The sequence below is a fragment of the Triticum aestivum genome, chromosome 3A (genome assembly GCF_018294505.1).
Source record: "Triticum aestivum cultivar Chinese Spring chromosome 3A, IWGSC CS RefSeq v2.1, whole genome shotgun sequence".
Lineage (NCBI taxonomy): Eukaryota > Viridiplantae > Streptophyta > Magnoliopsida > Poales > Poaceae > Triticum > Triticum aestivum.
The window spans coordinates 65,151,569-65,164,966 of record NC_057800.1 but is presented as its reverse complement, the minus strand read 5'-3'; the positions used below and the strand labels follow the sequence as shown (position 1 = coordinate 65,164,966).

The 13,398-nt window shown below is 43.2% G+C and overlaps 2 protein-coding genes across 2 annotated transcripts; both read right to left on the bottom strand.

Moving 5' to 3' along the window:
* Positions 1 to 1,580: 1,580 nt before the first annotated feature.
* Positions 1,581 to 4,942, bottom strand: LOC123060326 (DEAD-box ATP-dependent RNA helicase 18). Its single transcript, XM_044482996.1, has 10 exons — positions 4,585 to 4,942; positions 4,239 to 4,475; positions 3,888 to 4,136; positions 3,656 to 3,735; positions 3,453 to 3,558; positions 3,221 to 3,334; positions 3,034 to 3,132; positions 2,808 to 2,897; positions 2,437 to 2,687; positions 1,581 to 2,166 (listed from the first exon to the last, which is right to left on the bottom strand). Exons 1-10 carry the CDS (start codon positions 4,876 to 4,878, stop codon positions 1,752 to 1,754), a joined length of 1,935 nt encoding a protein of 644 aa, XP_044338931.1. The 5' UTR covers positions 4,879 to 4,942; the 3' UTR covers positions 1,581 to 1,751.
* A 1,291-nt stretch (positions 4,943 to 6,233) lies between these two features.
* On the bottom strand, positions 6,234 to 7,408 carry LOC123060327 (uncharacterized). Its single transcript, XM_044482997.1, has 2 exons — positions 6,814 to 7,408; positions 6,234 to 6,613 (listed from the first exon to the last, which is right to left on the bottom strand). Exons 1-2 carry the CDS (start codon positions 6,955 to 6,957, stop codon positions 6,401 to 6,403), a joined length of 357 nt encoding a protein of 118 aa, XP_044338932.1. The 5' UTR covers positions 6,958 to 7,408; the 3' UTR covers positions 6,234 to 6,400.
* Between the last annotated feature and the right edge of the window lie 5,990 nt (positions 7,409 to 13,398).

Below are 13,398 nucleotides of genomic sequence, written 5' to 3'. Positions count from 1 at the left end.
ACCACAGCTCCGGAGAGCAAGGCCTCTGGGTCCATTCAAAGATGTCACTAGCAAAGACTTCTGGAACCACAACTCTGCACTGCAACTCAAATATCCAACGGCAAGCACAATTTCTGCAAGGCTAGTAAGCACAGAATTTTTATCAGAAAAAAGAAAACCCCGTAAATGTTCAGAAAACATAAAGAAAATGCGGTGGAAATGGGAGCTTTATTAATTAAGTAACAGGATTACAATCGGTAGCCAGCATTTGGGGCATCCTGCAACCACAAGTCGGTCGGGTGCTCCGCTCTCGACAAATAGGCTAAGCGATCTGCAGCCCTCTTCTGCATGCTGTCAATCTTGCTCAAAACAAGCCCCCTCTCTCCTAACATCTCCCTGATCTCATTAATTAGATGGCTTCATAATCCTCTGAGGCCTCATTGGTGCTTCAGATTCAGGGACTGATGCCGCATGCAGTTTGCGGCCCCGGTTCTCTTGTTCGTGGAGAAAGAAGGATTTCTAGTAGGACATAATGCAGAAGCCACAGCGTAGGCTTCGCTTTCTTCTTGGATGGCATCTTCTTCTTTTGCGCTGTTGGTTTTTGCAACCTTCCAGACTTTATCCCGACTGTTCGCATGTTTTGAACCATCTTCAAGAGCAAGCAAGAATAAGACTGTGAGCACAAGATTGAAGAATAATTATCCCTTTTTCCCCTGAAGTTTATTTCAGTCTTACAGAAGTGGAATATTGAAGAATGATTGTTCTTTTTAATTTCAAAATGTTTATTCCAGTTATATATATAGAGCCAAACATCCAATCATCGACCAGAAGCATGCTAAAATGGATACAAGTGTCGTACAGACCCGACAGGTGCAAAAACAGTTTTGCATATATAGTGCGAGTTTCGTGCCAGATTAAGATCAAACCATCGCATCACGATTTTCCAGAGTTACAGTAAACACCAGTTCATCAAAATCAGATCCATGGAGGGAAAACAGAACTGTGGCTCCGATTTTATATCATAGTTTAAATAGATGTTTAATTGTTTGGTAAAGTAGAAGTATCAGCCATGTTAAGCATTATGCAATTTCTGAGAAGGTGAAGCATATCATATGAAAACGCAGGTGAAGATAGACTCATGCCAGCATGATCCTGGACACAACACAGATAGACGTACAACCTATCTCCTGAAACCTAACTACTCTACTCCATTAACATGAGTCTCAATGACAATGATTTAATTGTCCATCAACAGTTGACAACACTCTTGTAGATTCACATGACGGCAACCACACCGCACGGGAGCTGCTGCTGCTGTTCCTGTCAGAGAGTTGTTAACTAGGGAATGCAACTCTGAATCTATGTTATCTCTTGCTGCTATGAAGCCTCCAAGCTTCTCCCTTGCTTTCCTCACTACGTGTAATAACTTACAAAACCTGTGTTTTATACTTGTGGCATGACCTCCGAAATTGCTTTTTGCTATAGCTTCATCCTGGTCTGTTATGGTTGCTCTTGGCATTTCCCCTCCCATTCCCTTCTATTTTTTGTTTCGAATGACACACAAGATCCCTTCTATTTTTTGTTTCGAATGACACACAAGATAAAATGCCGCGCCAAGATTTCATTTTCGTGTGAACATGAAAACCGCCTCGCACTAAACTACGCAAAGCTACACTGGCACAAGGCATGTTTCTTCTCCGGTGAAAATTTCACCATGAACCGAAAAAACGAACTAAACTGGCAAAATCTCTTCCAAAGATGCGCATACATTTTCATCTTCTCTTGCTCTTCAGTTTACTCTTTACTTCAAATCTCCTGCCTCCTGTCTTTCCTCCTCTCTGCTTGAGTTTCTTCTGCTCCTTGCTGCGCCTCTCCTTCCCTTTGCCCTTGCCGGCCGCGTCCCCGTCCGAGCCTTCACCGTCTGAGCCTCCAAACCCAGTGAGCTTCTCGTACTCGTCTTCATCGATCACTCCACGCTTCAGCTTCTTCAGGAGGCGGTACTCGTTTGTCAGCTCATCCATGTCCTCCTTTGTCTGGATTGTCTGGCGCTGCTTGCCCGTCTGCTTGCGCTTCGGCTTATCGGGCCTCTCCCGAGGTACCCTCTTCTCTGGGACTGGCGGCTCATTTGCTAGTTCTTCAGCTTTTCTTTTCAATGCCTTCTGGCGCTGTTTCTCTCGAGTTTTATCCCTGCAGTGAACCAACACAAGAAACATGTCAACCCCCACTGCTGATACTAGATAAACTAGACTCTTGACATCCAAACATATGAAAGGAATTTGACGGTTTCATTTTGACAGGGTGAATGTTTGGTTGTGCATGTTCTGTACTAACACTAACATAATTGCTCGAACCAACACAAGTTCATATCACATATCATCATTTAATGGCCTTTTAAAAAAGAAAATGGGCCAGCTGAGACGATGCAAATAATGCTGTATTCATGGACACGGTTCTTACTTGAACTTGATTTGTGAAAAATCGATGTTGCCAAGTGGAAAAAATCCCTTTAGTGAAAGATTATTGTGCTTCACTTCTGGCATGGATGGGATCTGGAGTAATCCATACTCCATGGCCAGCTTTCCAACTTCAAGCCCTTTCCACCTGAAAATGAACGAGCAGTGATGCTCCTTGTATGACCGAACAAATGAGACAAAAGCTCGAAGCCCTTTTTCCATGATATTACGATCTTCCAATGCAGCTGCTCTAATCTGCAGCACAAAGGTTAGACATTAGTCAGTAGTCAGCATGAGCAAATGATATTTTAGTGGTACCTTGGCTCAAGTGGGGACCTAAATAAATGACCAAAAAATGATACAGAAGAAACTAACCTGTGGCACAATATCTACAATATCTGGGGAACACTCCCTTTCCACGAGAGGAACACCTCGAAGCTTTAAAAATTCAACGTAAGCATCCTCCTGCAGAAAAAGTAAGCCTAAGTATTTAACTTTCAACAAGACAGCCAACGGAGCTATAATTGCAGCATAGACCAACAAATCCTTTAACCACCAACTTGTAATTAAACATAAACGAGCTTAACATAGATTACATTACCGTCGGTAAGAGAAACACGATAGCATCTCCTTCTTGATCATAGCGGGCAGTACGACCTGCTCTATGTACGAACACATTGGGATCTTGAGGTGGATCATACTGGAAAACAGAATAACAAACTTTGCAATTGATTACTAAACGTAAAGAAATAGTTTCGAAGGGTAAGACCATAGCACTACAATGTAACCTGCACAATTAGATCAACATGTGGTATGTCAAGACCCCTTGCTGCAACATCAGTGCAGACTAAAATGCCACTTGAAAGAGCAGAAAATGATGCCAGAGCTTTCTCACGTGGGCCCTACATATGAAAAAACATGGTGGCAATCAATACAAATAAATACTACGAAAGTATGTCAGTATAAAGCCAGCATATCTGGCCATTTAATAGTACAACAAAACACATATTGTGCTATAACCTGTTTCATCTTCCCATGGTAAGCTATCACTGGAGAACCTTTAAGTAAGTTCAGCATTGGAAGAACAACAGACCAATAATCTACACAAGCACATGTTGCAAAGTAGCTGCATTCAAGGAAGACCAAGGTGCACAAATTAGCACGATGCAAAATGCAAAATAATGAAACAGACATGTTGAAATTTGCACGCATCATGTACTTACACCATGATTTTCTTTCCAGTGTTTTGCACAAGGAAATCAACAAGCTGTGATGACTTCTTTGCTGGTTCACATATCATATACTGCACAGAAACAACATTGTTTTTCATATGCAGTCAATATTCACAAAATCATGACAAACAATAAACCATAAGAGGTCTACTGTAATCAGATAAACTGACAGCGGCAGCCATCAATAAACGGCCAACGGTTGTACAAAAGCATCTTGCCATACCTCCAACCGGAGCCCCAGCGGCGTCTTGGATGGACCAAGATCTTGCCGAGCAGCATCCTTCGCCTCTGTCTTAACTTGGACCCTCACAGGATTCCTCAACCCCGCTTTTGCAAGCTCCTCGACTGCCTCTGTCTGGGTAGCCGAGAAAAGGCCAGTTCTCCTCAGCTTTGGCAACTTTGAAATAATTGAGGTAACCTGCTTCTGAAAGCCCATATCCAAGAGCCTGTCAGCCTCATCCAGGATCAGAATCTGCACCCAAGGAACACGAAAACCAAAATAACATCAACACATGTCACGCCTGCGCCAAAGCAGAAACCAATCAAACACAGCTCCATTGTTCCCCAAAGCAACCTCGAGATGCTTGTACTCCAGAGTGTCCAGGCGCTCCATTATGTCGAACAGCTTCCCGGGAGTGCCCACGAGTATGTTTGCGCCCTCTTCCTCCACTTTCTTGAGCTCCAACTGAATGTCCAGCCCACCAACCAGTAGAATGGAGGACACGCCCTTCAGCGTCGCGAAGAAGGGCTGCGCCACATTGTATATCTGCGACGACAATTCTCTCGTCGGAGAGATGATGATGGCAAGGACCTACAGAAATCCGTCTCATCTCTTAATCAAAACTGAACTACTACACGGGATTTCGTGAGCAAAACTAAAGAACAGTAACAGAGAAGAGGGCAGGGAGCAGAGAGGCGACCTGGTGGGGCTTGGGGGGCGAGGGGAGGCGGCGGAGCATCTCGACGACGGGGACGACGAAGGCGAGGGTCTTGCCGGAGCCGGTGGCGGCGTCGACGGCCACGTCCTTGTGCGTCAGCAGCAGCGGGATGGTCGCCGCCTGCACCGGCGTGCACCGCCGGAAGCCGCCGCGGTCCAGGGCCTCGACCACCTCCGGGGACAGGGCCGGGGCGAGCTCCGAGAACCGCTGCTCCGTCAGCGCGCGCTTCCTGGCCGCGGCCGTCGCCGGCGAGGGGGAGGAGGAGGAGGAGGCCATGGGGAGCGCTGCGTTGCGGCGGCCGGGGACGAGTCGGGCGACGGTCCGAGGGTTTAGCTAGCAAAAAAATGTTTAGGTCATGTTGGCGGCTTTTACAAATACGTAATCTAAACCAAGGGACGCCTTTGCAAAAATTGTTCAAGCCATTTGAAAAACAATGTTCATGACATTTTATTTTTTTCTCACATGTTTTTAAAATGTCCATGAAATGTATTGTCCACGTAATTTGCAAAAATAAAATAAAATTATACCATTCAAAAAAGGCTTCATAATATTTAAAATATGTGTGTGCATTTCAAAAATATGTTCATGAAATCTAAAATATTGTTCATCTGATTTTAAAAAATGTCAACATGTGTTTTTAAAATATCCACCGTGTATATAGAAGTGTTCAATGTGCATTTTACAAAAATGTTCAAGATGTATTTAAAAATGTTTGACCTGTTTATTATGTTCAATGTGTATTAAATTTTTTGACATGTATTTTGAAAATGGAAAATGAAACTGAATAAAAGAGAACCAAAAATAAGAAAAATCAAAAGAAAAATCGATGAAGAACACAGAAAAATGAAAAGAAAAAACATGTGGAACCTTCCCAAAACTAGGTGGAAGGTTCCACGAACCTGTCTTGGAAGCTTCCCGAAAAGGCTCGGTATCACACTTATTCAGCCAGCACACTTCGTCGTCCCCATAGGTGAGACCGACGGATGCCTTGCAGTAAGCGAGATTTAGCTTTTTTGCGGGTTGCTGAGTTTTGCATGGCTGTTTGTTGTGAGCTTCGTTGGGCTTCTATGTGTTGTAGTGATGTGTGCCGGTCAGAGTGTGGGCTGACCTACCTATTGGCCTTCTTTGGTTTGGAGGAATTTCATAGGAATTTTAAAAGATAGGATTTTTATAGGATTTTTTTTCTTTAGAGTCCTTTGGTTCATAGGAATGGATTCCTATTCCTACATAGGATTGGTTCCTATCCTCCACATTTCATAGGAAAATAAAAATGAGCCTAGACTCAATGGAAAAATTCCTTTGGTGTCAACCAAATGACATCTTGTTTCCTATTCCTACTCATAGAATTTGAGATACATGTCATCTCATTTTCTACAAGATTCCTATTTTACGATAATCTTATCCTATGAACCAAAAAAGGTCTAATATTTTTTTCCTCCAACCTTAGGCGGCCACGAACCAAGTTGGCCCTCCATAGCTCCGTCGGTGTCAAGATACAACTCATATGACACTACACATTTAGCACCTGATGCGCCTATGACACTATCCACCACAAAAGGTTGAAGATGAATCGATCTCGGTTCAAGAACCTTCCTGTCGGCATGGTCGATTCTCAAGCGAGCAGAGTGCTCTTTGTTAAAGCTCAATTAAACTTGTGTTAATTATGGGGGAATCTCCCCTTGTACCAACCGCAGCCAGTTTGCGTTGGCAACTGTCGCGTCGATTCCTGACATCTCTCCCGAACGGATGCATCCCTTCTGCCTGTATAAATACCTACAATCATCTAATGAAAGGACACTTATTCACTTTTACATCTGTGCCGAGGCTCTCTCGATTGTTCTCTTGTTTTCCCTTTCAACACGTTATCAGCACGCTCCCGGCGGAGCGATTCCATCTGCGCGACGATCCCCCCTACAGCATCGCTCGCTCGCGTGTTCGTCGGTGTGGTGGTGCCCGCTACTGCGGCCGCCCTCAGGACCGACGTTTCTGCAGCGCGCTGTGGCCATGAATCCTGCAGGCGAAACAAGGCCATGAAGAACAGAAAATGAATGAAGAACAGGGGAGATGGCATCCATCGATCAAAAGATTGGAGGTTTAAACTGAGAATTCATTGTCTCCCATCACGGCAAGAGTGTAAATCGAGATCCACCAATGAACGGATCGGGAAGAAAATGGAAAAGGTACACGCGTTGATTTCTTAAATCGCTTTACCTTTGTTTCCTCTATGAGGGACAGTCTCGTCGCGAAGAACGGCGGCGGTCGAACCCTCGGGCCCCATCGGCAAGGCGCCTCATCGGCGTCCAATGGTGGGAGACCGCCCTCGGCCGCGTGATCCGGCGCACGAGCGACGGGCATCTGGCGCAGAGGCGACCCGGCCCCGGCGCTGACACATGGAGCCCAGCGGCGCTCGGGCTCGCGAATGGCGCTTCCAACGGCGTCGTATCTGGCACCCACCTCCCCGGTGACTCCTACTCCGAGGACGAGCGGGACGGGAGATCCTCTTGCCGCCGGTGGTGCGGTCGACCGGTCGTGGGCATCTTTGCCTGTGCCCAATCGGGCCGGCACGCCCTCCCCGGAGTCCTCTGGCGCAGCCTTCTCCGGCCTCCAACGCGAGGCTCGGCAGCGCTCCACCCGGGTCGTGGTATCTCCACGAGTTGCCGGAGAAACGGCCGACCGGCCATGGCAGTCGCCGCCCGCGTCAGTCGTGGGGATTGGGGATGGATGCTGGCATGGGATCGCTATCCCTGGCCGCTTGCTTCTTATCCAACTAGATCGGGTTCGCGCCGTGGCGCGAGGGTGCCGGTTAGAACGTTTAGACAAAACATATAACAATTTGTCGGTAAGAACTCAGAAATAGCATGTGTAGACAACCAATTGTGTTAGAAGCAAAACATAATGGGACTGAAGATGAACATCAGATTATAAGACAGAATCAAGCTCGGTGCTTTCATACAACCAGAGATAAAACACAGGACCATACATTACTTTTTACGACAGAGAGATAGGAATTAAAATCTGAAATCTATACATTCCTTGTTCAGAACAAAGTGAAAATAGCAACATACCACCAAGTGGTACCTTCCACTACAAAGACAACAACGGGAATCTAAAGGCAGATATCGAGGTTGGAACAAGCAAACCATCAAACAATTGTAACGATGAATTAAAGGTAACCGTCATAGGAGACGTGCTGCCCAGACATGTCTTGTGATGGTAAATTGCAGGGGCAGCTTTAGAGCTTGCAACATGAGGGCAAAAAATGTGGGAATAGGGAATCACCATTAGATAGTCATCATCCTGTAGAGGAAAGTCAAGGATAAAATAATTGTTTTATAAAGGGATATGCAGGCAAGAGTACTGCTGCTGTAAAACTACTGAAACTACTCCATAGAATTAACAGAATTAAGATGATCTTCTGGAGTAGTTCAAGCAATACTGGAATAGTTCAAGATACTGAATCTTGGTGCAGCACTAAGCATGAGATACAATACTCCACAAAATTAACACAATCAAGAAAGTATAAAAGCAAGTCAACAATCTAACAAGGCAAGTTTCAGTACTGCACCAAGTCAAAATCTACTATAATCTTTAAGCTACTGAATATTCCAAAACAGTGAAGTGAAGTTCCATTTTAAGCTACTGCAATCTTTCTCTTAAATCTACTCATGCATCTGTGGAACTTAGCAGTATTCGTTTAAGAATGGAGTAAATTAACTTGGCAGTATGCAAACTTTGAGTAAGTTGACTTGGCATTATATTGAAATTCCATTGCAGTCTTTAAACTACTGTAACCAGTCGGAAATCTACTGGAAACCCCCCAAAAAAGTTCATCTTTTGTACTGAGTACCTTGCCGATGGCGTCGCAGCCGGCGAGGACCTCCTCGATCTGCATGCACTTCCTCGCCGGCTTATTCTTGTCATCCTCGTTGGCTTCCTCGAGCTTGGTCTTGGCCTTGCCGGCGGCACCGGGCTTGGACTTGGGCTCCCACTTCCACTTGTGATCAAAGCTGACGTCGTTGGGGGGAGGCGAGCTCCGCCTCCCACTTGAGAGCCCGGTCCCGCCGTGCGGCTTCTCCTCGGCCGTCCACTTCACCTTGCAGCTCCCTGGGGAGGCGGCGGCGTAGGTATACTTGCGGCGAGCTGGCTGTGCGCCTTGGTGCGAAGGTGCCGGTTCAAACGTTGTAATTAAGCAGGTAATGGTGAAGTTAGTAGGAAGGTTTGAGAAACTATTTACATCTAAAAAATCAAAGTAACCATCCATGATAGATGAGTTTACTATATCACAAACAGCAAAATAAACCCAATGCAAGGTAAGCAAGGCATAGTCAATCCACAGGATAATTGATTTGCATGGTCACGACAAAAGCAGTAAGAGAATTGGCAGTGAACTGGACACTAAAACTGAACATTTTTGTGATATTCTAAAAACCAAGGGTTTCCTCTTCAGCCCCCTCTGGAACCTATAACAACACCAAAGCATAGCACTTTCTTTCAGACAGACGCCTTCGCCTACTTCAAAAGATAGCATAGGAAAACCATATAAATTAGGGATTGGTTCATAGCAGGACACTTCTGCTATGCCATAAAGAAACATATAAATCAGTGATCCATATAAATTAGGTGGCAAATGAGTAAGAGTTGTATCCCTCTGTTCAAAAGATAGCATGATACACCAAAGGCAAATCATAGCAGTAGTCCAAGATAACTTATTCATATGGTTCTTCAATGGCATACAATGGTGCAAACCATATAAATTAGGCGTCAAATGAGTAAGAATAGTAGACCTTTGTTCAAATGCAAACGATTAAGCAGAAGGATTTAGCAAGTGCAGCAGGGCATAAAGTTCGGTACAAAGCAAAAGCATTTAGCCTGATTATTAAGAGCAACAGAGCATATAGTTCTGTGCTAAAGAGTTTCAGAAGCAAGCATAGTGGCAGTGAGGTCAATATTGAGTAAGCAAACCACATACAGGGCCAACCCAAAATGGTCCAAGTACCCTATTTTCCATACATCTTAGATAGCAAACCACATAAAGCTTGATGCACTATTATCTTTGACTCAGTCAAACCCAAAATAAAGTATTGATTACATCTTAGATAGTAACTTGGGCATTGATCACATCTTAGATAATAACTTTGGTAAACAACCTTTTTTTAAAGCAATAGTGTAGGATGGTTTTTTTAAATCTTTCGGCCATTGATTAGATGCAATAGTCTAGACTGGTTTTCTAAATCACCTCTGTTCCATATTAAGTGTCGCTAATTTAGTACTAAATCAACGCCACTTAAGATGGAATGGAGGGAGTAGCTTTTATTACATCTTCACCAATTTCCTGGTGCCATTCTTATTCTATAGCACCAAGTCAAATGTTGATCCTTATTTGTATAATATGCCCATCCATATTAGAAGGGCTACATTCTACTAATTCAGTTAGGCTCTAACCATCCAAATTTTAGTAATCAGTGTTATTGACTTTCTTATGTCGTGTCCTCTGCTCCTAAAAGACGACATGCAATCAGAGATGAGGACTGCGCATGTGAGGGCAACAATTTCACCATACGAGGCTACATCCATGCGCCAACTAAGTTATGCACTTCTTCACTTTCACCTAGACTACAGAAAAAATGGGCAGATCCACCTGGCACTATCGCTATTAGAATTAAAAGAACGTTTCTCTGGTACCGTTGTTCTGCATGCCAAGTTTAGCAAAACTTATTTGTCTAATGGATACATAATAACATGTTTGTTTATCTAACTAATGCCATATGAATAACCGACAGTTTTAAAATCGACTTTGTATTTTAATTCATACAACATACAGTCAATCAGGCAACATCCTAAATTTATTTTGCACATAGGAAGATCGGAAGAAGAAGAGGAAAGAGGGAACGGAGAAATCAAAATTCAAGGAACAAAGAACCAGAAAGCAGCCACAGTAGCCTGAGAAAAAAATCCTCCTTTCAGCAAGAAGAAACAGAAGAAGGAACATGAGATCCACTTCCCATAAATATCCGGACCTCTTGGATTATTTTTTTCTTGGCTTATCAAAATAGAGTATACTAATTTAGAAACATCTGTATAACAGATAGTATTACACAATGCAACGGGCAAACCTTTCCTAAAAATTAGACATGCACAAACATGGGGTTCGAAAGAAACTGCAAGATTTGGGATTTGTGTGCAAACCGAAAAAAGGAAACTTGAGACCCACAACAAGATTTTCTTTTTATGTATATGCAAGGCTCGTCCTATCTATTAGTTTCTTCTTCTGAATCCCCAACTATCAAGTGCTTTCTCTGAATAAAAAACACTATAGTGTTCTATGAATCATATTGTGTGATACTAATCAACCAATTAGCTAGAATTAACAATATAAAGAGCCATTGCCATTTTAGTAAGGTAAATACCATCCCTATGACTATGGAAAATAGCATGCACCAAAGTGAACATCTATGATGAGAATTGCACACGTAATCCCTCCGTTCCGATTTACTCGTCGTGGTTTTAGTTCAACGAGTAAATCGGAACGGAGGGAGTACTAAAGAAGGCACTGACTTCCCAATAAAGAAAACAAATTGCTAATACATAAATCAAAAAACTGATTCGACCTTGATCTCTAATTACAACTGCAGCACACATTTCTACCTAGAGATATATTTGTTTTGCATATACTCCCTCTGTCCCAAAATAAGTGACTCAACTTTGGGACGGAGGGAATATAAATCAATTCATAGCCTTTCTAGAACAACTTTAGAGTAATCAGCACCCTTGGTAATATACCAAAACAGGTGCTTCATCACTTGTGACTTATTACTCCACTCCACATTTATATGGCCTTGAAACATTCTAAGTAAAATGTCATGTTATAAGGTACTACCAGTCTGTTGTTGAGATAATGGCCATTTTTATAAATTGTTCGACCATCATCACGACGTCGGTATAAGGCAAACCCATGTTCATCAATGATAGTTGAATCTCTTAACTATTTTGGAAAATATTTTGAGCAACACCATTTTTTCATGCAAATGCATTTATCATCCATCTCACTACACTGACCATGCATCATGAATTCAGAAATTGAAACATATCCTAGAGGATCACCTAGTGGATTAGGTATCTCAAAGGGAATAAATGACTCGATACTTTCAACACCGACCTCACCTTTGTCTCATTTACGCCAAACGAGTATATGCATGTGTGGCAAGCCTCGTTTTTTGGAACTCGGCGGTATACAACACTGCAGAAAACATGTTGAAGTTCAGTTAGCTAGAACACCAACCGAAAGAAACATAACAACATAGAATAAAAAAAACTGTGCATTTGATTTAAACTAAATAGAACATAGTACCAGGCTTAATTGGGCCAAAAGCTCGCCCAGACTTTATCTAATTTAAGCTTCATATGATAGATCCCAACAACAATACCCACCCAATCAGAAGGCCTCTGCCCTGGCTCTAATGCATCCTTAATCTCATGCCATTTGGGGTCAAGTAAAAGTGGTAAATATTTCTAGTGTGCCATGCACCCATCACAAAAAAACCCATCCTGGAAGTAACGACAACCACTGTTCTAACATCCAACCATCAAAGTGGGATCATCACTTAATGCAAAACACATATTAGGGCTATGGGGATCAAAATCAACTCCATTGATTCATACTTAATCTCAAGTTGTTTCTGAAATAGAATAAACAGGTTCTCCTGAACACCCTTGGTAATAAACACTTTGCAATTGGTGTGGCAGAGTGGAAAACACCCTTAAATCATAACATGCCTCTTATATCATTTTCGAGATCGATTTTCCCCCTAATGTATCTGTGAAAGTGAGCATCATATGTGCAATGAGAAGAGCTGGAGTTGCAATTGAGGAAAATAAAACATTTTTTCTGGCACCATAAAAATGCACTAATCTGACCTCTCCGACATCGAATGCGGGCGTGCGGCACTCATAAAATGTTTGATTTACTCCATAACGGCCCCTTGCCTCCTCCATGGTGCTCGGCAGAGCGAGCAAATATGGCACTGCAGATTTTCAAGTTACCATGGCCATGAGAAAGAGACATACATATGTGGTTGAATAATACAAAATAACAAACAACATTGCCATTGGGACCAAGCCGATGTACTGCTGCTACTCCTCACCATGATACGCACAAGGCAGTCAGCCCTGGCATGCACGCTAATAAAAGGAAAAGAAATAGTAACATCATTGCCCCCCATTTATAAGTTGCTTCCTCTGAATTCCTATCTATCAGCTAACAATAACCTGAAAGAATACCAGGCACATGAACCTTACATGTAAGCACAAAACATGAGCATGCAACAATTTTTTAAGATAAAGGGTGAAAACAGATGTGCATCAATTACCAGGTCATTTAAGTTAAAATAACCATTAGCCAAACAATGAAGTTCACTATATGGAAACCATTTAACTTTAGACATTGCTACCTTTCAACTGGAAAATACCACATCTGTGTATGCAGTTGCATGGCACTAACAAAACTTCCAGTACTATAAGAAAAAATCTGGCTATTTTAATTACCTCCATGGTTATTGAACAAGAGCAAGATTGACTTGATTTGCACACAAGCACTTACAGCTGCGCAGGGGGATGAGAGGAGAGGAGAGGAGGGCACACCTCAGTCGGGTCCTTGTCGGGAGCGGTGGTCGGAGAAGCTGCAGGAGGCCGAGGCACCGGATCAACGACCAGCAGTCCGCCGGCCATAGGTGTGTCTCGCCATCATAATAAATAAATCCACAACCCAAATGGACTGACAAAGTGCAACTTACCCTTTAC